At 44.4% G+C, this 26,532-nt stretch overlaps 1 protein-coding gene across 2 annotated transcripts; it reads right to left on the bottom strand.

Moving 5' to 3' along the window:
• Nucleotides 1–242: 242 nt before the first annotated feature.
• On the bottom strand, nt 243–13,640 carry CHRNA6 (cholinergic receptor nicotinic alpha 6 subunit). Of its 2 annotated transcripts, XM_075555740.1 has the most exons (6): nt 13,562–13,640; nt 11,667–11,806; nt 4,883–4,927; nt 3,955–4,064; nt 2,900–3,869; nt 243–572 (listed from the first exon to the last, which is right to left on the bottom strand). In XM_075555740.1, exons 1-6 carry the CDS (start codon nt 13,638–13,640, stop codon nt 444–446), a joined length of 1,473 nt encoding a protein of 490 aa, XP_075411855.1. In that variant the 3' UTR covers nt 243–443. The 2 variants fall into 2 exon arrangements, with proteins under 2 accessions (XP_075411855.1, XP_075411856.1); XM_075555741.1 differs by lacking the exon at nt 4,883–4,927.
• Nucleotides 13,641–26,532: the final 12,892 nt, after the last annotated feature.

The raw sequence follows: 26,532 nt of genomic DNA, 5'->3' as shown, positions 1-26,532 counted from the left end.
CTCAGTGTGACTTGGTGTTAATTACATGGCTTTCCTGCAGTTCATTCATGCCTCTGGAAGCCTTCCACTTACAGACAGGAAAAACCTGTGGGTGGTAGCAACCGGGGGCTCCCTGCATGATAAAACTCACACCATTGAGTGGATTCCTACTCATAGCAACTCTATGGGGCAGAGTCGAATGCCTTCCTATGGCTTCCAACTCTATAAAGGTTTTTGGGAGCAGATAGCTCATCTTTCTCCTTCCCAGTGGCTGCTGGGTTCAAACCACTGACCTCCCAGATGCCAGCTCAATGCATGACCCACCATGCCATCAGGCAACTACAAAAAGAAAGGCATCCATCTAGCCATTGGCTACAATAGGCTACAGTAGGTAGGAAACTTTACATCTTTTCCCTTACGGTAGAGAATGCAGAACAAAGACCTTGTAAGTTTCAGACATCTTATCATTTTCCTGTGTTCCCAAGCAGTGGCTGCAGAAATAGCCCTGCAGTTCCAAGCACACAGACGATGATAAATACCCAAAGAAAGACTCTGTCCACCACCATGGCCACGTACTTCCAGTCAGCTTCCACCTGCAGTGCAAACAGTCAACGCAATGGGGGTAAGTCCAGACCAAAGGAAACAACCCGTGTTTCATAAGTCAACTTCCCCCTTTCCAAAGATTTCCCTGCACATTTTAAAAGCAAATCTTACTCTAATTTCACCTAACCCGTGTCCACTGCATAGAAGGACCCACAAGAAATCTTGTTCTGACTGAGCAAAAAGTATTTCATGCGTTTGGGTGCAGAATATGGAGAAGACTTCATTAATTAAAGAGTTAAGGGACCCAAAGAAATCTTTCAAGCAATCAAAAAACTCACTCCCATCGCGGTGTTGAGAGCTCATAGCAACTCTATAGGACAGGGTAGAACTGCCCCTGTGAGTTTCTGAGACTGTAAGTCTTTCGGGGAGTAGGAAGCTCTGTCTTTCTTCTGCGGAGCAGCTGCTAGTTTTGAGCTGCTGACCTTGGGATCACAGCCAGATGTGTAACTACTACGTCACCAGGGCTGGCTGTTCCAATATTTCTACTCTTGCGATTTGCCCGGCTGGTTATTCTGTCCCCTTGGCTAGTCTGGAAAATGAGTTTGAGGCAGGAAGTGAGAGAAAGGAAGAGAGGGTGTATGGCGTATGCAGTGGTTGCGCATTGGGATGCTCACCACAAGTTCAAAATCACAAGTCACTCCTTGGGAGAAAGACTAGACTTGCTACTCACGTAAAGAGTTACAGCCTTGGAAATCCACAGGGGGCAGTTCTACCCTGTCCTGCAGAATCACTAAGAGTCAGAATCAACTCGATGGCAATGGGTTTTTATCAAGAACAGCCACCCCCTGCCCCGGAGTGAGGCTGGTTATGGAGGGTCCCTGTATTTGCTTGAGCTTCCGGTTGACATTTCCAAGCTCTGCTGAGGCTCCGTGGGGTGCCTTGAGAGCCCCTCTGACCGCCTGGAAGACCATACTGAAGGTAGGTGATGATCTGGTGGCGGTCATGTCAATAGCAACTCTCCGCAAGAGGGTGCGAAGATGCCACGTGAAAGTGAATTTTCCTGGACTTTCCTGTCCCTGATGCACCCCTTCTGTGTGACGTGCATTCATTCGCTTTTCCCTGTACCCGCAGGGTGGCCTCTCGCGCTGTCTTTTTCCTTCTCTGTTAGGGATGGGGGAGTTGCAGTCTGAGGTTGAACTCAACACCCTGAGCTAGTCCTTCTGAGAGTCGGGAACTGCCTACTTAATAAGCACAGCTTTCGGAGTTCTCTCTTTGGGAAGTAGGGCCATGCACATATCGTTAAACTCGGGGCATCAGGAGGAGAAAATGGCAGAGGCTACTGGGATTGATGTTGCCCAGGGTGTTAACCCTCGGTGTTCCTCAGAGCTGCCAGAACCCCAGCTGTCCCCACCCCCTGTGGATGCTGCAACTCTTTCCTCTACAGTTGGCCAAGACAAAGACCTTGCTCTCCCCTCCCAGCACCACACCCCAAATGGCTGGGCAGCAGAGCAGGGGGAGTGATGAGTTAAGGCCTGGCTGATGGGTAACACCACCCTTAGGGCTGCCCCTTCTGCAGCTGCCCTCCCCCTGGCAACACCCCCCCCCAACCCGGCAGCAGCTGCCTCCGTTGCCACGTAACTTGAGTTCCCTTTGGTGTCACCCCCTAACGGTGTCAAGGACTGTGGCGTGCACCTCTGTACACCCCCTCTCCCAGGGACATCACTGGAAAATAGCATTGAAAGTTGGTGCTAAAAATCACTGAGGCTCCCTCAATCGACAGCATTCCTGGGAGCTGCAGCGTTCACTCCGTCCACTGGTCCATTCTCCTTCCTCTCAGGGGCAGCCTTTCCACCCGCCTCCTACTTATCCCTGTGTTTTTGTGCAGCAGTGCTTTCTGTTCTTAACCAAGGTTGCCTTTCCTGTTTTCTTTAACAAAAGTCCACTTGAGTTAACATTCGGGAGAATGGAAGTTTGCCCCCCATTCTATACCTCACCCCCACTACCCACCCGTGTGGCCTGTCCCCTCACTGTCCAAACCAAACTCACTGCCAGTGATCCCATTCTGAGTCTCGGAGCGAACTTATGACTGAGTAGAACTGCCCCTGTGGGTTTCCGAGGCTGTATATCTTTAAGAAGTAGAAAGCCCATGGAGTGGGCTCCCAACAGCTAGACCTTGGGGTCAGCCACCCAACTCGTAACCCAGTACACCACCCGGGCCCCTTCCCTCCACACCCAGACGCATAACAAGAGAGCCGGGTCTTCAGAGCAGCGCCTCTGGCAAACAGAATTCTCATCTACCGTCTGACCCTGCCTAGAAAGTGCCTCCTGTGAACCAGCTGGGGGCCGAGGCGGGCAGAGCGAGGAGACACGCACTTACCTCCTTGGTGTCATTTTGGATCTTCATGTTTTGTGCAATGAACTGCACGCTGTCAATCACAGCGTCAACGTCAGGGGAGTGCTCCACGTTTTCTGTCGCCCATTGTAATGGCTGGTGACTTAATCTTCTCTTGCTGCTGCGAGTGGTGACCCTTGATTTATTACAGGGGCAGAGCTCTTTCCGATTGTGGTTGGTACACTTGACCTTGGTTGCCTTACTGGACGTGCCGGTGGGGTTTTGATCAGAACATGTCACCTTCCTCTTGTCCGGAGGCCTCCTCATCATCAGGATGTGGGGCAGGAGCTGAAGGAAGACCGTCTTCACCCACTTGGGCATGGTGTGCGTGGCTGGAGTCCGATAGTGCAGGTTCAGGACAAAGACGGTCACCACGATGGACAAGGTGACAAAGATCATGGTGAACAGTAAGTACTCGCCTACCAGTGGGATCACCAGAGACGTGGACGGGATGGTTTCGGTGATGACCAGCAAAAACACAGTCAGAGAAAGCAGAACGGAAATGCAGAGAGTCACTTTTTCGCCACACTCAGAGGGAAGGTAAAAGACCAGCACGGTCAGGAATGAGATTAAAAGGCAGGGGATGATGAGATTAATGGTATAAAACATCGGCAGTCTCCTAAGGTAGAAAGAGTAGGTTATGTCTGTGTAGATCTCCTCACAGCAGTTGTACTTTATGTCATGCTTGTAGCCAGAAGCATCAACAATTTCCCATTCGCTGTTTTCCCAGAAATCATTCATATCTACCTTTGAGCCAATAATCAGAAGATCGATTTCGGCTTTGTCGTATGTCCAGGAACCAAATTTCAGGGAACAATTTTGATGGTCAAAAGGGAAGAACGTGATATCCATAGGACAGGAACTCTTAAAAATAGCCGGCGGGGTCCAGGTTATCATACCATCATATTTAAGAAGGGCTTTTGTCTTGCCTTCCACTTGGAAGTCGCCAACCGCGCTGTAAAATACATCAGATACCATTAGCAACAGCCCCTGTGCTGAGGCAACTTCGTGAAGAAACAGTGAGTGTCAGATGCCCGTACTTGTTATAGAGAACGATGTCAGGTCTCCAAATCCTATCAGCGGGGACACGGAGCGTCTCGATGCCATCGTAATCCATTGGATCCCACCTCAGTTTATAATCATTCCAGACCTAAAGGAAACAGACACTATTAGAAAATTTCATAGTAACTTTCTCCCCCTGTGAATCTTATGTTGATTCCACATTTGTTTTCTTGCTGTTGTTGTCTTTAGTTTCTTAATGCTATTTTCCTTAGTTGAGTCTGAGTGAGTTTGGAAGAGTATGTTGATGTCTTTCAAAAGTCTGGGAGATTAAATCCATGGAATGTGGGGAGCTAGTTGACGGGGTTATTTTGGGTAATTGGATAATTAGCTACCTATTGTTATCAATTAGTTGGCCAAGATTACATGCTCAACTTCCATGTTCCAGAGAGTACTCAACCTGGAGAGTTCAAGTGAATCATCATGTTAAAATGAGAGTTCAAGTGGATCATCATGTCTTTGTTTAAAAGTCTGGGTAAAAGGTTAAAATGAGAAAGAAGAGGTGGCATAACTGATAAAAAACATCTAGTAGGATTCTCATCTATTTGCTGTTGAGCTCAGCTACCCACTTCCCTACGCATTGGGCAACAGGGATCAAAGAGTAGGCAAGCTGATGCTGGAGCTCAAGTCGCAGATGAAAATAGAGACTCCAGAGCAGAAGCCAGCTATGACAGAAGTCTATGTCAGAGAGACCTTTTACCACCACATTTCTATGAAACTCACATCCAGCCAGTTGTTACCAAAGCTGAACTTGAAGCTATGGGAATGGAAGGCCGGTCATCTATAACACTCTCTGTCATGAGCTGCAGATGAAACAATGGACTGCTAGGGGAGGTTATCCATTAGACATCATTGAGCTGGTACATGAGCAACAGTTAAAATAGTGTAGCAGATGACACAGACACATACATGACGCAGCCATAGATTGGTTTCCATGATCTGGTTTACTTCATCCTGAGGAGAAAAAATAATATTCTTTAGTCTGCAATGTACTTGCTCACAGTGGTGGGTCTTAGCACAAACATTACCATGGAAAGGAATCAAATCTGAATTATTCATGCTAATGGAAGAAAGCAAGCAGAGCAAAAAGCAGTGTATAAAAAGCATTTAGTAGGCAACCAGAAATAAGCTAGTCTCCTATCTAGTCCCACCCTTTCGATTGTCATTGAAAGAAAACATGGTTGTCAAAGCTGGCTGAAGTCTCATGTTTTTCTGTGAAGACTTTCTTGGTCACCTCAATCCTGTAAAGGTTTCTGGTTCCATGAAAGGAAAGAATGGAGAGGGAGAGTGGCATGGCAGTTAGATTTTATGTCAACTTGAACCTCTGTGAAAATGTAGGCATGGAGTCCAACTTGTCAGTCACGTGGTAGCCCAATGATGCCTTGTTGGGGGTGCGGCCTTATGATAAGAGAGAGAGAGTGAGAACTCCTTCCCCTGGCCTTTCCCCTTCCTCCTCACGAGGATGCTGTGTCTACCTCTAGGGGTGGCCCCATGTGGCCCACAGAGCCAGAGAACCATCAGTGGCCATCCATGTTCCCACAGACCTTGGATCCATGTGACTCTGCCCCCACTGGCCCGTGATCTCCCTGCTTCTCACTTCACCTGTTTGCGTCATCAGATGCAGCTAGGTGAGGGTTCTGGCTAGCATAGGATCCATGGACTTGAGCTGGACTAAGCTGGGATGCATTCTCGCTATAAAATTACTTCCTGAAATAAATTTTTTGGTGGTAAGGAGGGAGGGGAAATATTGCAGAGGGCGATAGGTATTCAAACCTGATTCACTGTCCTGCTGTTTTCTTTCTCACTCTCCAAGACCTTTGTTTTCTCACCTGTGCATCAGGGCTCTCTAGTAGCTGAGTCTTAACCCTATTGGCCAAAAATTCCCACCTTAAAGTATTAGCCTGAGCTAGTTTAACAGCTGAATCTCCCACTTAACCCAGCAATGCATCCCTTATTTAACTCTGTGACAGGTTTATCGTGCCAATTAGGCCTCCATAGGAACTTGTGGGTGGAGTTTATTCATGTTGCAGCTTAATTGGAGGGCGACCAAGATAAATACTTGTGATGCTGCCCTCCAATCTCTCTTCCATCCTGGTGTCCAGAGAATCATGCTGCTGCTGCTTCAGCTTGTTCTCTGCCTCGACCATGTGTTGCATTACCTGTGGGCCTGAGCCAACCCATGGATCATGTAGTTAGAGCTTGAGACCTCCTTCATCATGCTGAATCACTTGAGTTGGAGATCCCATGGGGCCTGCTTTGCTAAGCTCCTGTGATACTGATTGTTATTGCCCCATCCTGCTGTCTGCTGCCTGTGGGGCTGACTTTGCTTGTCTTGCCTGCCTGCTTCCTTGACCTTGGACCTGCAGCCCATGTGAGTTGAAGGACCTTCAATATATTAACTTGTTCCAGAAAAGTGAGTTTAACTGAGCCTTCTGTTCTGCTGTATAGACTACCAGTAATTAGTTGTTATACACCTGCTCACTCTATAAACCTACCTATCTATCTAATCATAAGTGTTCTGGTTTTGTTTCTCTCAAGAACCCTGCCTAACACAACATCCAAATCTCTCCTAATTGTTTGAATCATTTACCCCACAAATATTTACTATATGCTCTATAAACATTGGATGTAGAACAGATACTGGTGGCCCCTATTAGTTGGGGAAACAAAAAATTAATAGTAGGAATATAATATAGATAGAAATACAATAGATATAATATACTGTTACATGTTCATTCCATCAAATGTCTTCTTGAGATGATTTCCAAGTTCAGGTAGGATATATTCAAGGTCATATTTTGGCCCTTGTAGACATATTTTAATTTTCTTTAGTGTCATCTTGAACTTCAACTGATGCACTGAACACTAATGACTGAAGACCAGACGATTGTAGAATGAAATAAAGGGCACTGTTCATGAAGAAAATGACAGGTTCACTAAAAAGTGCAGAGAATAAAGAGAAGCCAAAATAGACGTCAGACAAGTCTCTGGAACGTGAAGACTATTCGAGCAGCTAGAGTGGATGGGAGACGTGCTGGAGTAAAGGGCTGAGAGAAGATCTCAGAGGGGCTTCAAGAAGACAATGTGAAAAGAGAGTGTTAAATGAGAACACACTCAGCATTGCTCAAGATGCAAGAGTGGAAAAAAAAATCACACCTCTCGTTGCCATATGGGAAGATTCCACGCACAAACTCCTGGATGATGCAAGAAACACCAAAAGAAGAGGAAAGGATACAGTCACGACACCAAATAACTGATCGATGCTTAATCACCAAAGAATTGATCATGTGATCAAAACCCAATGCTACTGAAGGAAGAAGTCCAAGCTTCACTGAATGCCTTGGCATATATATATATCCATCAAGGAATGGTTAGAATATAAACTGAGAAATTTCCAAAACCGAAATTTGAAAGGCAGCTAGTTACCTTAGATCCATATTTATGCCCACCCTAAAGAAAAGTGATCCCGCAGAATGCAGAAACGTCAAAGAATACCATTGAGGAATGGACTGGAAAACGCTCCTAAGGGCCAGCAAACGATCCCTGAACTAACTACAAGCTTTTCTCTTGTGAACTGTTTTGTTCTGTTCTTTGTCAGTGGTTTGTTTTTGTTGTTTTGTTGTCTGGTTGTATACTGTTGCTTTGTTTTCCTCTGTCTAGTTTTCGTGCATGTTAGTGACTCCACAGGTCTGTCTGAATAGGACAGGCTGGATGAACTATCTGGAGGAAAAACAACAGGACCGACAGTTCTGGGGGGACTTGGGGTGGGGGGGTAGGGGGGGGTAAGGAAGTGGTGTTAACAAACCCAGGGACAAGGGAAAAACATGGGACCCCAAATGGTAGAGAAGGGGGAGTGGCAGGCCTGGTGGGAAATGATCAAGGGTAAGGTTGCTTAGAGAAGAGGTATACTCTAGCCCAGGTGGCGATGAAGCATGGTAGTAGGGCAGGAGGAAAGTCAAGGGAGATGGAGGAAAGAGCTAGGAGTCAAAGGGCATTCATGGAGGTCTAGACAAAGACATGTGCATGCAAATATATATAGGAGGATGGGGAAATAGATCTATGTGTCTATATTTATAGGTCAAGTATTAAGGTGGCGGAAGGACCTTGGGCCTCTACTCAAACACTCCCTCAATGCATGAATACCTTCTTTTATTAAATTGGAACTCTATGATGCTCACTCTCCCGACACAATGGCTGGAGCCAAAGTGGGTGAACAAGTAAATGTGGTGAAGAAAGCTGATGGTGCCCGGCTATCAAAAGAGATAGTGACTGGGGTCTTAAAGGCTTGAAGATAAACAAGCGGCCATCTAGCTCAGAAGCAACAAAGTCCACATGGAAGAACACACCATCCTGTGTGATCGAGTGGTCCCAAAGGGATCAGTTACCAGGCATCAAAGAACAAAAACACATATCATTGACTGCACACCTCCATGATAGGATCGCTGAAGACAAATGGGTGCATAAGCAAATGTGGTGAAGAAAGCTGATGGTGCCCGGCTATCAAAAGAGATAGTGTCTGGGGTCTTAAAGGCTTGAAGGTGAACAAGCGGCCATCTAGCTCAGAAGCAAATAAGCCCACATGGAAGAAGCACACCGGCCAGTGCGATCACGAGGTGCCCAAGGGACCAGGTATAAGGCATCATGCAAAAAAAAAAAAAAGATATAAGTGTGTGTATGCATGTGTATATGTATATATGTATGTGTATATATGTATATATATATCATATTAAATGAAGGGGGAAGTGCAGAGTGGAGACCCAAGGCCCAAGTGTCGACCAATGGAGATCCCCTCATAGAGGGGTTTAGGAGAGGAGATGGGTTAATTAGGGTGTGAGGTAGTATCGATGAAGAACACAGCTTTCCCCCAGATCCTGGATGCTTCCTCCCCCCAACTACCATGATCCGAATTCTACCTTGCAGGGCTGGATAGGACAGAGGCTGTACACTGGTGCATATGAGGGTTGGAGGTACAGGGAATCCAGGATGGATGATACCTTCAGGACCAAGGGTGTGAGGGACGATGCTGGGAGAGTGGAGGGTGAGTGGGTTGGAAAGGGGGAACTGATTACAAGGATCCACATGTGACCTCTTCCCTGGGAGAGGGACAGCAGAGAAGGGGGGAAGGGAGACTCCGGATAGGGCAAGATAGGACAAAATAACAATGTATAAATTACCAAGGGCATATGAGGGAGGGGGGAATGGGGAGGGAGGGGGGAAAAAAAAGAGGACCTGATGCAAGGGGCTTAAGTGGAGAGCAAATGCCTTGAGAATGATTGGGGCTGGGAATGTATGGATGTGCTTTATACAATTGATGTATGTATATGTATGGATTGTGGTAAGAGTTGTATGAGTCCCTAATAAAATGTAAAAGAAGAAAAGAGAAAAAAATGATTAGGGCAAAGACTGTACAGATGTGCTTTATACAATTGATGTATGTATATGTATGAACTGTGAAAAGAATTGTATGAGCCCCAATAAATTGTTAAAATAAATTTTAAAAAATACAAAAAAAGAATACCATTGAGATCACACCAAAGTACAATGTGGCTAAAAACCATTCAAGGCCAATTGCAGCAGAGCATGGACAGAAAACTGCCAGAAATCCAAGCTGGGTTAAAAAGAGGATGTGCAATGAGTGACATCATGCGTGATACTGGATGGATCTTAGATGAGAGGAGAGAATGTCAGAAAGATGCTCCCCTGTGTTTCACTGACGATACAAAAGCATTCAAGACCTCTGACCGCGTGGACCATAACAAAGGATGCACAGCATTGAAAAGAACGGGCTGAACGGTGCTCGTGCAGGATTCTACCTGGCTTCAAACCAAGAAAGCTGTGTGTGAGGACTCCTGGCACAGTGGTTTTATTGATAGGGCTCTTCTGACCATAGACTTTGGACCCACTAAACACCGGTGGGTCCACTCAGACTAGATGTAGTTCCTCTTTTCCTGATGGTCTGAGTACAAAAAGGTGGGAGACAACTCTAGTTAGGTTAGCTGGTTTCTTTATAAGTGATTGTTAACTTGGTTAGTTGTGATTGAAAAAACGTGGAGCTCTATCTAACGTGGGAATTGGTCGATTTTTTAATGAGCTCTATATGAAGCAGGAGTGCGGGGGCAGGGGGGCAGAGGCAGCGGGTCTCAGGACCATCCAGAAAGACGGGCCAGGAGCAGAAGGAGACCCCTGCGTCCTTGGAGGAGGAGTCGGGACAGCAGCAGCAGGACCGAGAGCCGGGAAGCAGGACAGGGCGGTGCACAGGCCCTCCTTTGGGGAAACTCGGTTTGCTGACCCCCAACACTAGAGGGGAGCACTTTTAGACTGTGGTTTACTTAAGGCAGCATGGGGTGCCTGCCCTTTTCCTCTCTATCAGCATTGTTGACAGACCTTTGTAACTTTGCCCAGCAAGGCAGAGGTCGAGGTCCAGAGAGAGGCACTAAGAAGAGGCACTGCAAACTCAAGAACCGCATTTCTGATCCTTCATTATAAACCTGATACCTTCCATCCCAGCCCGCCCAGTGAGCCAGGCAGGGTAGGGAAGAGTGTGACTCACGAGGAAAGCTGAACTCAGGCCAGGATCAGCCGCGTCACTGGAAAGCCCAAGCCTAACAGAAGGGACATTGAAAAGCCTTACTTCTCGTGTGCAATGATCTATAAATGAGCGGCTTTCTCCACGCATGACTGGAGAAATCATCATCCTCTTACCCGCAGGCCAAGGTCTGGGAAAAAGGAGGACTCGCTCTCCATCCGTGAGTTGAAATTTAGCAAGGAAACAACAGGACAGCTTCCCCTCTGCCCTGTTGTCTCAGCATCTCTCGCTAATCCCCTTTCAAGTGAGGTTGTAGACAGCCCTGACTTCCAGAGCTGGCCCAGTCCTGACTTTGTTGTGGAAACTGAGCCTCAGGCCAGCCCTGCCCCCTTCCACGCCCAGCCTGAAGCCCAGAACCCTGCCATGCCTAGAGCTCCGGACTCAGCGTCTCTGAAACCTGCAGTGAGGGCAGGACACTGACTCCAGAGAAAGACTCCATCCTAATCGCTTGTGACCATGATGGCCACAAATGAAAACAACATCTCCAAACTCCTAAGTCCTCTTTTGGGGGCTGCGTGGAGCTCTCTATGAGAGAAAGCGAATTTTTTCTTAGAAGCCTTAACCCCTCAAAAATCATTTTTATGGAGTAAAAAAAGCATGAGTTTTGGGGCTGGACAGGCCCAGGCTGGACATTTGTTTAACTATCTGACTCTGGGAGAGCTACGTAATTGGATTTCTTTGGTTTCCTCGGCTGTGGAAGGCAGGTCAGGGCAGCCAGTCAGTGGGAACACAATGAGTGGCACATGGTAGATACATCAAGGTCTCGCTCCCTTTGGGTCCAACTGCATCACCACCACCACCACCACCTGGGCCTTCACCTTTTGTTTCATAAACTAGTTCTGGAAATGATTCCAGAAGCATACTGCCGACACATGAACAATATCCCCAAGAACAGGGTCTCCCTCCCAACAGGACGGCTTTCAAGGAGCCTGACTCTATGTTGATTGTCATTTGTTTGTCGGGATTCCTTAAATTCCCCTTTTTACTCCCACTTCTCACACACACACACACACACACACACACACACACACACGCGCGCTCGCGACACCTTTTGGTACTTGCTCTGACCCCCTCCAGAGCTCAGGGTCCTTGCAGATAACCACTTACCACATTGGCCAGCTGGGTGATGGCCACTTCAAAGTGCACTGTGACGGGATCAGACACGTTTGCCACCGGCCTGATGAACTGGTTATAATGAGAGAACAGTTTGTGGAAGAGTCTCTCCTCCGACGCACAGCCCGCAGAGCCTGCGTGGGCCCAAAGGAAGGGGAGAGTCAGAGGAGGTGCCGTGAGAGTGGCGGGCCCGCGGGGGCTGGGCATGCTCAGCATTTGGGGACACGGGGAGTGGGGTCTCCAGGTCACTTGTGCATCCCTCCCCTGTGCTTTCTCTCTCTGCCTGTCCATATGTCCTCTGGTGCCCACTGTACCTTACCTCTCTGAGTCTCCATTGTTTGTCTTTAACACAAGGATGGCCATCTTGGTAAACACCCACCACCGTGGTAGATGAGAGCATGAAGAAGTCTAGTGTACTGCAGCTGGGAGCCACCAGCTGAGCCTCAGGAGGAAGAGAAGTCTTTGTACTCCCATAAAGAGTTTCTGACTGGGAACCTCCATGGGCAGCTCTAACCTGTCCAATAGGGCCCTGTGAGTTGGCATTGAGTCTGTGCGTGTACCCCAAGTGTAAGTGGATAGACCGAAACTAGGATTTGTGCTAAAGTCACTAAATTTCACTTGCAATTGAGAAAGTCTTCCAGTAATTGTGAAAAAGTCCTGTCTGTTCTTGTCTAAAGTACTGACCTGGCTGACCCACTGTTCCTAAAACCAGCAAGGTATTTAGCTGTGGAGCCTTCTGAGGGCTGACAGAAACGACTAGAAAGTTCCTTAAGGTTTTGCCCCATCAATCTCCTTTTTAAAATCAGGTTTGAAATTTAATTAATTTGGAAATTTATGAGGATGCAAGAATTTTTTAAATAAATGCATTAAGAAGCCCTTTTAAAGGATTCCAAATTTGTTTTAAGTCTTGACGTTCTAGACAATCTATCCATATCTTTTTCCCCCAAAAACACTTTTAAAGTAAGTTATGTGCTTTCATTTCACATAGTTCATTTTTGTTAATGCCCCCTCTGTATTTCACGTTATAGAATTTAAATCCGACACCTGAAATCACATCCCACAAATTTCCCAAGGAGAGAAAAAATGAAAGCAAGTGAAAGGCTCATCAAGCAACAATGGAAAAAGAGAACTAAATAGAAAGCGCTGTTTGACAGATGCCACTGGGGGCACTGGGGTTTCGGCAGAAAAGGAGTATTTTAAAGGTAAGATGTCATCCCATCTTCACAACTAACAGTGACAAAATATTTCTAGGCAAAAGAGATTGGATTCAAAAGTCATGCCATCACATTTTCCCCCCACTTTGAAACATGTCTTGGAAATCCCCCTTCTGTTCTAAAGAGCAAGTTCCCTGTAGACCCAAGAGCACCTGGAAATGTGGTATATTTATGTCTTAACTTTGAAAATGAGTGATTTTTCTCATCGGTAAACTTCAGCATAATGATAGGGCATGTTTTCTGGAACAAAGATGATTTCCTTCTGAATGGAGAGGTTCCTAGGTTAATAGCATCAGCTAACAAATAAGTCACAGTTCTGGGGGGGAAATCATAAATACAGCTGGAAAAGGTAAATATAACACATCTATAGCAAAGATGAATAAAAAACTACAGCAGTCTGTGATTACAACTTTTAATGGAAAGAAAAGAAGGCGTGCTTTACAATAGGTTTTACTGTCGTCCCCCTTTAAAGCAAAACAAGATTCATCCTATGATTTAAACCTAACTCAGAAAAACCAGCTGGATCTCTTAGCAGTTGTTCGCAGCGATGGCGCCCATGCAGAGAGTTTACATACTTATTCATAGACTATTTCATTGTGGCTCATTCAAGCACACCTAAGAGTAAATGCATAGAACGAAAGAGGAAATAAGCGACACAATAGAAAGAAAACCTACCTTTAAAGAAAGTTATGAACACGCACAGCCAGAGAGACACACCAGAGTGGAGGAATCCCTCACCCTTGCTGGTCCGCATGATGAAAACACACTTGCATTCTTTTCCGGGCACAGGAGGGTGGAAAACAAAGGGCTCTCAGACAGTTACAGACAGCAGACCTTTAAATCACCAGCGGCTCACTGCAATCCCTCGTGTGTGCTGTGAAATAAAACCATTCACAAAACAGACACGGCGGTTCCAGTAGCAGAGACTGAGGCCAACAGAGAGGGCAAATGAAAAGGGACTCAATCAGATGTCAGATGAGTCAGCCCATCTCCTGTCACCTTAGATCTCCCTTCCTGCAAGAATGGTGAAGCAGAGCAGCAAGGGATTGAGAGAGGCAGCGGGACTGATGGAGATCATCCCTCTGGCTTTGTGCATAAGCCTGCAAAACAGTCTCCACCGTGATCCCTAGTAGAAGGCACACATCTACTGAGTGTCAACCACAGGTAAGGCACATGGTGTTGTGTGCTGTTCAGTCAATTCTCAACTCACAGTGACATGTTGTGACAGAGTAGAACTACTCCATAGAGTTGGCTCATTGAGCTGATTCCAATTTATAAGGATCCTATAGAGCAGGGTAGGATGGCCTCTGCGGGTTTCTGAGACTTTAACTCAGTGTGCGAGTAGAAAAGCCTCTCTCCCACTAAGCTACTGGTGGTTTTGAACAGCTGATTTTGTGGTTAGCAGCCCGATACCACTATGCCAATAGGGCGTGAGTCAATAAAGAGGATGTTTAACTTTATGCCCTAGTGAGGGAGCTCTGGCGGTATAGTGGATAGTACACATTGCAGTTTGAAACCACCAGCCTCTCTTCAGGAGGAAGAGGAGGCTTTGTACTCCCATAAAGAGTTCCTGGTTTAGTCTCGGGAACTCACAAGAACAGTTCTACATCATCCTATAGGGTTGCTATGAGTTGACATCGACTCCGTGGCAGTGAATACGAGTATATGATCTGATGAACTGTGGAGTAAGCCCTGGACTGTGAACCGGACAGTTGGTGATTCAAACTCCACCAGCTGCTCCTCAGGAGCAAGATGAGGCTATCCGCTCCCACAGAAATTTACAGCCTTGGAAATCCTATCTAAGTTCTCTATGAGTTGGAATCAACTTGATGGCAAGAGGATGGGATGCCCTAGATCCAAAGGGCATGTTCTAAAGGCCACCCCATCCTCACATTCTACAATACAGTTAGCAAATGTACAGAGTTCAAGCAAACAAGTTCCCTCACAATTCTATCCACCTCACAGCTCTTGAGGAAGTGAGAGAGAAATCAGTATTCATTTAGCCCAAACTTAAACCATGAGGAGCGTGGTAGTTCGGTTGCTCAGAGAATTCTCACCTTCCATGCAGGAAGCCTCCGTTCAGTTCTTAGCCAACTCACTTGCCGTCTGTCAGTGTGTTGCTATGATGCTGGACAAGGATCAGTAGAGCATCCAGACTAGACAGACTAGGAAGCAAGACCAAGAATTTTACTTCCTATATGCAACCAGTGAAAACTCTGAAATTCACAACAGTTTCATCCACACCAATCGGAGAGCTGGCAAAGATCCAGGCAGTATTTTGTCCCACAGCCTGGGGTTGCCATTAGCTGGCTGCCAAATGGACAGCAGTTTACACCCACCCCCAAAACATGGACCTGTATTACGCTCAGATACTACAGATGGTACTCCAGCTTGTCCTGTGTGGCTATGTCTTTAGGTGGTAAACAGGGAAAAGTGCTCATGGTCCCGATGGGGCAATGACTCCCTATGTTTGAAGCTAAGTCCAAAATGAAAATTTCCCCTTTCCAAAACAGCAACACTTTCCATAATTTCTCTTATTCAAGTTTTAATTGATTTATTCTTCATGCTTCTCTGCTAGATACATATTGCAGTGCTTGCTGAAAACATTTTTTGCTTTGTTTTCACATCTTCATGTTGTCCAGGCCTGACCGTTGTTCTCAGGAGCCCACCAGCTCAGAAGGGGAGTTGAGGGTCTGCTTTGCCCCAGGGACACCCCGGGCGATTTTGCTCCCTTCTGTCATGGACAGACAGTGGGAGGGTGGGAGAGGTTAGGCATGGGGATTGCAGAATAGTCTGTAAGGGAAAGAATATGGACTTGGAGTTAGACAGACACGAATTTGGATTCTTACCATGACCCTTACCCTTGTTGGTAAAGGATATAAGTTTTCTAACCTTTGTTCTCTCTCTCTCTCTCTCTCTCTCTCTCTCTCTCTCTCTCTCTCTCTCTCTCTCTCTCGATCAATTTTGGTAGCATATTGCTGTCTCCTTAACTAGTGCAAAGACATGTGAAGAAAATCAAAGCCTCAAGAAAACGATTTAGTCCAAAAATACTCATGGTCCAGGACCGCACAAGCCACAGTCTGATTTACTGCAAGACCTGAAGACTTAGGTGGTGCTAGTACCATTATAAACCCCTTTGTTCAGAGTTACAATAGAAATTACTGGACAGAAAAAAAAAGAGGAAAACATGTCAAACAAAATTCAGTCATAAAAACAGACGTACAAGTCTGAAAGGCACCAGTGAAACCCCCTATCCTATGGCCCTCAAGCACCCTGTCACCCTGGGACTGAAATCATCGCAAGGATCAACTTTTAGCCAAGCAGTAGGCAGGTTCATCAAGTGAATGCTCACACCAGGGAGGAATGCCCTTCTCAGGATAATCAACTCTATACATCCAAAATGGCAGCACTTGTCTGAAAACAAAGCTCAGAAATCAGAAAGGGAGTTACATTAGAAACCCAGAGAAGAAGCAGGAAGAGTGCTATGACCTTGTTGTTGCTGTTGCCATTGCCATCGAGTCGCCCGGATCCATAGTGACCCTGCGCACAACTGAAGGAAACACTGCATGGTCCTGTGCCATCCTCACAGTGGTTCCCATGCCTGAGCCACTGTGTCAATCCATCGTGTTGAGGGTCTTCCTATTTTTGCCACCCTTCCACTTTGCCAAGAATGAGGTCCTTCTCCAGGGGCTGGTCCTTCCCGACCATATGTGAAAAGTATGTGAGCAAGTCTTGCCATCCCTGCTTCTGAAAGGAACACTCTAGCCAAACTTCTTCCATTACAGATCGGTTTGTCCTCTGAACAGAACATGATGCTTTTAATAATCTTCTCCAGGCACGATTCAAATGCACCAACTCCTTCGGTCTTCTTTCTTCAATGCCCAACTTTCACAAGCACGTGATGCGATGGAGAAGGCCATGGCTTGGGTCAGGTGAACCTTAGTCCTCAAAGTAACATCTAGCTCTTCAGTTCTCTAAAGAGGCCTCGTGCAGCAGACTTACCTAATATGTCTTTTGAGCTCTTGATGGCTGCTTCCGGAGTATTCATTGTGGATCCAAGAAAGACAAAATCCCTGACAACTTCAACCTTTTCTCCATTTATCATGATGTTACCTATGGGTCCAGTTGTGAGGATTTTGGTCTTCTCTACATTAAGGTGTAATCCAGTGGAAGTTGTAAGGTCCTTGTGCATAGCTAAAACATTGGGGGGAGTGGAATCTAAGAAAAAATATGTGCATATCGTTGAATAATGTTGCAAAGTACACTGGTGTGCATATGTCTATTCATAGAGACACAGTTATCAGAGAGCTAGGATATATACCCACAGAGATGGACAACAGAAAAGTAGCTGAAGGGAGACATTGGACAGTGTAAGACATGAAAAATAATTTATAAATTCTCAATGGTTCATGAGGGAGGGAGGGTGGAAAAATGAGGAGCTGATATCACAGACTCAAGTAGAAAGAAAATATTTTGAAAATGAGGATGGCAACAAATATAAAAATGTGCTTGACAAAATGGATGGATGGATGGATTGTGATGAGTTGTATAGGTCCCAATAAAATGATTAAATATATATCTGTAAGTGTTCCCAATAAAATTATTACCAATTAAAAAAGGAAAACAATAAACATAATCCACCACAAAAAGAAAACAAAACAACAAAAAATAATCACATGATAAAAGAAAGCAAAAGAAGGGAAGGCTGGAGAGAGAGAGGGTAGAGAAGCAAGAATAATAGAAAGGAAACAAGCAGAATGGAAATAATGGCAAAGCCGATTCAATGTGGAGACTACAATGGATGCCCCTGAACAATGTTGCCGATTCAATGTGGAGACTACAATGGATGCCCCTGAACAATGTTGCCGATTCAATGTGGAGACTACAATGGATGCCCCTGAACAATGTTGCCGATTCAATGTGGAGACTACAATGGATGCCCCTGAACAATGTTGCCGATTCAATGTGGAGACTACAATGGATGCCCCTGAACAATGTGTGCAGAAATTGTTAGATGAGAACTTAATTCTCTGTGTAAACTTTCACCGAAAAAGCTAAAAAAAATTTTTTTAAATGAGCATGCTTCTAAAAGAGTTAGGGAAAAGGAGTTCTTTCCTGCTGTTCCCAGACAGTGTTTCATGTTCACGTTCTAGTTATTCGTTCCCACTCACTCATATTATTGACCAGTCAGTCAATAACTCAGCGTTGTGCTTATCATGTGCCTTGAAGTCTTAGTGAAGTGGACAAGATGATGGAAGGTGGGGGAGGGGAGCAGAGTAGGTGGGGCACATGTTGCTCTGTGCAACCCACTGCCCTCCTGACCATGCCAACTCAGACTGACCTTATACAGGTTCCGAGGCTGTACATCTTTTTTTAAAATCGTTTTATTAGGGGCTCATACAATTCTTATCACATTCCATACATATATCAACTGTGTAAAGCATATTTGTACATTCATTGCCCTCATCATTCTCAAAACATTTGCTCTCCACTTAAGTCCCTGGCATCAGGTCCTCATTTTTCCCCCTCCTTCCCCACTCTCCCCTCCCTCATGAACCCTTGATACTTTATAAATTATTATTTTGTCATATCTTGCCCTGCCCGTCATCTCTCTTCACCCACTTTTCTGTTGTCTGTCCCCCAGGGAGGTGGTCACCTGCCGATCCTTAAAATCAGTTCCTTCTTTCCACCCCACCCTCCTTCCACCCTCCCAGTATTGTCACTCACACCACTGGTCCTGAAGGGATCATCTGTCCTGGATTTCCTGTGTTTCCAGTTCCTATCTGTACCAATGTCCATCCTCTGGTCTAGCCAGACTTGCAAGGGAGAATTGGGATCATGATAGTGGGGGAAGGAAGCATTTAGGAGATAGAGGAAAGTTGTATGTTTCATCATTGCTATATCACACCCTGATTGGCTCATCTCCTCCCCGAGACCCTTCTGTAAGGGGATGTCCAGTGTACATCTCTACTGATGAAGATAGCCTCTTTTTTCTCCCATGGAGCAGCTGGTGGTGTTGATGCCCTATCCTTACAGTTAGCAGTCCACCTCTTACCTGCAGTGCCACCAGGGCTCCTGAACCCTAGGCAAACCAGAAAATGAAAACTCACTACCATCAAGTTGATTCTGACCCACAGCGACCCTGTAAGACAGAGTAGAACTGGCCTGTGGGCTTCCGAGACTGTAAATCTTATGGGAGCAGGAAATCTCATCTTTCTCCCACGGAGTGGCCAGTGGGTTCAACTCACTGGCCTTACAGTGAGTAGCCCAAAGCATACCCCACTGTGCCACCAGGACAGGGAAAGACTGATTAACAAAGGGGGAGCTCCAGTCTCCTTTCTATCCTTTGCCTCCCCCGCTCAGGTAGAGTTGGTTAAGTGCTTCCCTGCTAAAACAGAAAAGTCACCTGAAAACTATCTGTTCCTATGAAGATTGCAGCCTACAAATCCCGTGGTCCTCAGGCCACTGTGTGTTGGAATCAACTCAGCAGCGCCCAATTACTGCACCCTTCCATGGCCCTTCTCTCCTTCCAGTTTCTGGAGAAAAGAGGAAGCAACCCAGAATAGCTTTTGTCTCCAAACTCACTCTTCCTGTGGGCTCCTGGCACCTGACAGGCATAGAAAGCCGCCACCTCTTTCTCTGGCAGAGAGGCTCGTGGTTTCAAACCACTGACCTTGCAATTAGTAGCTCAACCCAGAACCCACTATGTTACCAGGAATCCTTCTGATGAAAACGGCTGATCTCATCTCGATCATATCCATACCAAAAGTTCTTGTCTATAATTTCTGGAGATTAACAGGCCTACGGTAAACCAAACGTGGGTGGAGAGTAAACATAGCTGGTTTCAGATTTCCCTACTATGCAGCCCCCCCACCCAATACCCCACCCCTACCCTATACCCCATTACACCCCAGCACCACCTGGTCCTTTCTCTCTACTATATCTCTTTAGAGCATCACATCCTAAAGAATTCATGCATTAGCTAATTGGTAGGCTTCCGACAATAATTTGGTTTCTTTTTTGTTTTTATTCATACAAATTAACTTACATGTAAAGATTTTCTGAGGGAAAAGAGATTGTCTTTAATATGAAGCTTAATAAAATTATTTTACTCTCCCGCTCCCATTTGCTAAATTAAATTCATTAACTCATTTTGCTACCAAAAGAAAAGAGACAACTTCATACAGTTATGGAACTGGGTTATGTTCTTGTTTCAAGTTTGAGGGGCTGGGGCACAGAAACTGCATGAATGAACATTCCAATGACCTTTCTCCAACTGTCAGTTCCCTTTAAACTCAAAGCCAGAAGACTCTTTAGTGGTTCCCTAAAGAAATGCAAAGGAGATAGCCCTTTAGACATATATTATTTATAATCCACTGCAGCAAAACCATCATTAATCATTTAATGATTCCATATGGGGAGGCTTTTTTTTCTTTCAATAATGGTGCTATGAACTCCCCCATGTTTCCTCCCCCAGTCAGAAGTGTCTCAGCCTCCACACTTGGCCTTTTCCCTGCCGGAGCCACAAAACAGCAGTAGGTGAAGTATTCAAATTGAATGCTAATTTAGACCATATAAAATGGTAAACAGCTAATCATTAGTGAGACTCAGATGAACTCTACTAGGCATACCTTTGGTTTACCTAATTTTTAAGAAAAAGAGGTGAACCTGAAAACCTGGGGTGGAGTGAACCAGTGGAAGTCAAAACTGTATTGAAAATGTAAGACATTAAAAACTAGGGTTACCGCCGAGCGCTTACTTTGTGCCAATCATCACTCTAAGCCTTTCCGGGCTCACATTTAATCCTCATAGAAACCTTATGAAGTAAGATTCGTTTTTGTTGTTTCAATTTTTAAAAAATTGCTGAATTCCCTCAAACTCATAGACATTATTTTCTTTAAATGTTATTTATTTTGTTGTTGCTGAGAATATATCCAGTAAAATACACACGGCAATTCCTACGTGTAAAAGTTCGTGACATTGATTGGATTCTTTGAGTTGGGCAACTATCCTGCCCCTCTTTTCCTAAATTGCTCCTCCCTTCTTAACACACACTCATGGCCTCCCCCCCCCCCCCGAGGTTCCTATCTAATCTTGCTATTGTTGTATTTCATCTCATATAACCAAAATCAAAATCCAAACTCATTGCCATTGAGTTGATTCCAATTCATAGTGATCCTGTGGACAGAATAGAACTGCCCCGCTGGGTTGCCAACCTATGAATCTTTATGGGAGCAGAAGGTCTCTTTCTCCCACAGAGTGGCTGGTGGCTTTGTGGTTAGCAGCCTAATGCTTAATCCATTCGGCTGCCAGGGCTCCTTCTGGCCCATAGAGGTAATTCTTACTAGCATCATGCTCAAGTCAGACCTTTTTTTATTGGCTGTTTGGCTTTAAGAAGACTACAGAAGATATTTTCGGGTTGAGGTTTAAAGATTATCTCTGGGCAGTAGTTTGAGGGGTCCATCCACCCTCCATGGCTCCAGAAAATTTAGAGTCCATGAGAATTTGGCATTCTGACTTTGATCGGGATTCTTCTATGGGATCTTTGATCAAAATGTTCAGTAAAATGGCATCCAGGCAGGAAGCACTTGCTAAAGGAGGCAGTTACCCACACAATCCCTGCCTCTCCGTCTTCCTCAGTTATTCAGAGAATAAGAACAAATTGTTAGTCGATCTCTTTCAAACCTTTGGCTCAGCACTATGCAATGAACTAGGAGATAGGTTAGAGGCACTAAATACATTATTGGGCAGTTACATGGGATGTCCCATGTAACCATTACTATCCTAAACTTCCAAACCAAGGGACCAAACCCCATGAGGTGTTTGTTTGTTCTTGTAAATATATCTATCACATAACTCTTTCCAATCCAACTTTTTACACGTGTACAATTTACTGACAGTAGCGACAATAACTGACTGTGCAAGACCAACATTAATTGTGGTTTTCCATCACCATTAACCCTTCTTTTCCCTCTCCTTCCATCCCTGGAAACCGTAATAAACATTACTATCTCGACATTTGCCTGTTTTATCTTTTTATATAAATGACATAATATAATATTCATCCTTTTGTGATTGACTTATTTCACTCAACATATTATCTTCAAGGGCGATCCATATTGTAGCACGTATCAAGACTTAATTTCTCCTATTGACTAATTACTATTTAATTGTATATAAAAGCCATTGCCATTGTGGTCCACCTGAGCTCATCAAACAAGCAAAACAAACTCACTGCCATTCAATCTGTTAAAACTCATTTGCTCTCCACTTATAAACATGTCTTTCTGTTTGAGCCCTTGGTACCAGCTCCTCTTTCTTTCCCTCCTCCACCCTGCTCCACCCTCATGAACCCTTGATAAATTATTAATTATTATTTTCATAACTTATGCTGACCGCTGTTTCCCCTCACCCACGATTCTGTTGTTTTTCCCCTTTAAGGGGGTGTTATACGTCATCATTGCGATAGGTTCCCTTTTCTCCCCCATCTCTTCCCACTTTTCCCTACCCTCTTGGTATCATGACTCCAATTTCTGTTCCTGAGGGGTTTATCTGTCCTGGATTCCATGTGTCCAGAGCTCTAGTCTGTCCCAGTATACATGCTCTGGTCTAGCCAGATTTTTAAGTTAGACCTAGGGTCATAATACTGGTGGTGAGGAAGCCTCAAGGAACAAGAGGAATGTTGTGTGTTTCGTCAGTGCTATACTGCACTCTGAATGACTGGTCCCTTCCTTGTGACCCTTCTGTGAGAGGCTGCCCAATTGTCTACAGACGAGTTTGGGATCTCCACTCCGACCTCCCTCATTCTCAACAATATGATTATTTCTTTTGGGTCTTCTGATGCCTGTTACCTGATGCAACCTCATCTTTTGATGTGGACCTGCTGATGGGTTTGAGCCTCGGACCTTAAGATTAGCAGCCAAATATGTATCCCACAGCCCCAGCAGGAATCCCTGTGTATCTACCCTTTCACTGTTGGAAAGCAGGGAGGTAGTTCCCATCTTCTGCTACTGGGAACAATGCTGCAGTGAACAATGGGGCACAAGTCTCCCTTTGAGTCTCTACTTTCAAGACCTCAGAATGGAATTGCTGGGTCAGGTGGTAGCTCTATTTTTAGGTTTTTGAGGGACCACCAGTGTTCCACAATGGCTGTTCTACTTTGCATTCTAACCAGCAATGAGTAACAGTCCCAATTTCCCCACATTCTCTTCATGTGTTACTTCCATCTTTGTTTATCGTAGTCATCCTAGTGGGAATGGCATATGTCATTGTGGTTCTGATGACTCATGGCGTTGAACATTTTATCTTGTGTTTAGTGGTGGTTTCTATGTCTTTGTGTGTGTGTGTGAAATGGCTATTCATATCCTTTGTCCACTTTATGATTGGGTTACTTGTCTTTTTGTTGTTAAGTCATCAAAGTTTTATATTTTTGGTTATATATTCTTTGCAGATATGTGATTTCCAAATATATTCTTCCAGTTAGTAGCTTGACATTGCTTTTTTAGTAAAATCTTTTGATAAACAAGTTTTTCATTTTTGTGGGATTCTACTTATTAATTTTGGTTTTGCTATTTATGCTTTTTGATATTAAATAAATCTATTGTTGAAAGCTATACCAGACAGGGTTGTCCCTGCTCATTCTTCTAATAATTTTATAGTTTTAATTTGCAGTTACTTTCTTAATCCATTTTGAATTTATTTTTGTGTATGGTGTGAATCATGGATCCTGTGTGCTGAATTCCAGTTTTCTCAGCATCATTTGTTAAACACTTCTTTTTGTTTATCAAATGAACTTTATAGTTTGTCAAAAACCAATTGAACACAGATGTGTGTGTGTGTGTGTGTGTTTATTTCTGGACTCTGAATTCTATTCCATTGGCTTATGTGTCTATTTTCACACTATGAAGAGGGAGTTTCGATTCTTGTAGCTGTGTAATATGTTTTAAAATCAGAAAGTATGAGTTTTCCTACTTTGGTCTTCTCTTTCAATATTGTTTTAGCTAATTCTGGACTTCATGCTTTTCCATATAAAATCGAGACCTGACTTGTTTGTTTGTTTGTTTGTTTGGGTAAAAACGGTGTTGGAATTTTTATCAAGATTGTGTTGAGTACTATTGACATCTTAACAATATTAAGTCCTCAAATCCATGGACATGAAACATTTTCCCATTTACTTAAGTCTTCTTTAATGTCTTTGACCAGTGTTTTATAGTTTTATTCGACATTCTTTCATGTGCCTGGTTAGATTTATTCCTAGTTATTTTATTCTCTTAGGTTATATAAAGAATTATTCCTTTAATTTCTCTTTTAAATTTATCATTGCTCATGTACAGAAACCCAACTGATGTTTGTCTGTTGGGGGAACCTGAAACTGCTCTAAATTCCCTGTCAGCTTTAGAAATGTTCTGGTGGACTCTTTTGGGTTTGCTGTCTATAGGATCATATCATCTGTGAATAGAGAACATTTTACTTTTTCATTTTCAATCTGGATATCTTTTGTTTCTTTTTATTTTCTCCTCCTCCTCCTCCTCCTCCGTCTTCTTCTTCTTTTGTCATATTGCTCTGGCTAGGAAGTCTTATACAATACTGATTAAAAGTGGTCACGGCAGGGCCCGTAGCTTAAGCCTACTTTCAAGTGAAGGTTAAGTTTTTTTTCGTGAGCGCATTGACACTCCAGAAAGTTAAACACATGCTTTCATGTTCATCGAACTGGTAAATCATTGATTAGGGTCAAAGCCAGCTCTATCTGAAGGTAAAGATAATGCTTTTATCTTAAAGTTATAATGAAGTGCTTTTAGATCTATGCATGTTTGATGAAGTCAGGCTCTCTCCAGAGGGTCAGTACTGAAATGAGCTGCAGTAACCACCACCTTCATTGCCTTCATGACCGTTAACCATGGGGCCGCTTGTCCTGCTCCACCTCAGATGAGAGTCAGAGTTCATTTGCAAAGAGAGTTCAAGTCCTAAATTTGATACCACTGAGATGGGAAAGCCCATGATACCACGTTAGGACACAGGCTGACATCAGGAAAATTCCCAACTCTGGATGCGTGATTACAGCCAGGTCCAAGTCTTCGGTCTTGTTCATTGGAGTGCCGTGAATGTCACTACCCTCAGAATTGACTCAAGGGAAAGTGGTCATACGCTTTCAACCAGAATAATTCCTATGCACACCGATGGTTATTTGTAGTTCCCCTCTTTCCTTTGGGCTTTACTTCACAAGTCTGCTCGTAACTCCTGACCCGAGGTAGAAGGAAATATACTTAGGTTGCCTGAGTCCTTCAGCCCCTGTCAAAACCATGAATACATGAAAAAAATGAAAGTACATCAAGTTTATTCAAGCAACGCATCTGTATGCATACAGGGAGACTTTTCTGTTCGGAAAAACAGGAAGGCTCATCTTACAATGAATTTTTAAGGCGGAACTAGAGTAAGAAATTAACTCTTACTAATCTTATGATGATTAATTGAATCATGCTTCCCACCTTTTCTGAGATCAGCTGACTGGGGGCCTCTGTGGCTCAGATAGGCCCCCCTTCATTTGCACAAAACCTCAAGTGCAGCCTCAAGGATTTCAAACATAAAGGTACCTCAACCACTTAGGAAATCACCACCCCGGAAGCAAGAGAAATTATCTAAAGTTAAATGTGGTACATTTGACACTCTCTGAGCTAGCTTATCAGATGTTAGCTTAACAGATGTCTCTGTCACAAAGGGAAATCTGTGCAGCTTCCTGGCCCTGTGTTTCCACATTAGTTGTTTTTATGTGTTTGGGGTACATTTCGGAACAGTCAGTGACTTCTGGAATGGTCAGTGACCTTTGCAGATTCTCATCTGAGGCAGAAGATTCGTCAATTGGACCCTCAGTTTCTTTGTTTAGCACCCTCTACTGGGAAGAATCAATTGAGCTACTATTGTCCTAGAAATGAGTCCTGGTGGCACAGTGGTTACAGTACTCATCTGTTGAGCAGAAGGCCAGCAGTATGAACCCATCAGCCACTCAACAGGAGAAAGATGTGACAGTCTGATTCCATAAAGATTTGCAACCTTTCATCTCTGAAAATAAGGGTGCTACAGCAAAGTGTAGTGAAGAAAGCAGATGGTACCTAGCTATCAATCAGAATAGTGTCTGGGGTTTTAAAGGCTTGTATTCAAATACAAATTCAGCCATCTAAGTGAGGAGTCGACCGAGTCCACATGGAAGAAGCACACCAGCTTGTGTGATCCAAAGATGACAATAACAGAATTCAAATATAATGAAAGGGAAGGTATCAGAGTTAATTAAAATTATGAACACCCTATAGGTAGAAGGCTATGGAGGACAGTGGGAGCCCAAACCCATCTGCAGAGTGTCTAGTCAGATTAAGCACTGGCAGACCCCCACTAGCCACAAGCAAGGGTCTCAAACAGCCTTACTATCAACAGAAATCATTGTTATCTTGATTATGCTGAATCAAACTCGATACTTGCTCAGTTGACCTCCTTGTTGAGCCAACCTGAATTTGTTCCAGGTGCAAGTATCTCTTGAGTGTTCCAAGACAAGAATTTCTTCCCTGGATTTTTAAATATTGAGGGTTGTCTTTTATTTCTTACTCATTATTTGTCTTTTTATCTTAATATATTTTTTATCCTTACCACTTTATTTC

The sequence above is a fragment of the Tenrec ecaudatus genome, chromosome 8 (assembly GCF_050624435.1).
Source record: "Tenrec ecaudatus isolate mTenEca1 chromosome 8, mTenEca1.hap1, whole genome shotgun sequence".
Lineage (NCBI taxonomy): Eukaryota > Metazoa > Chordata > Mammalia > Afrosoricida > Tenrecidae > Tenrec > Tenrec ecaudatus.
Note: the sequence above shows the minus strand (reverse complement) of the source record. Positions and strands in the feature narration are given on the sequence as shown.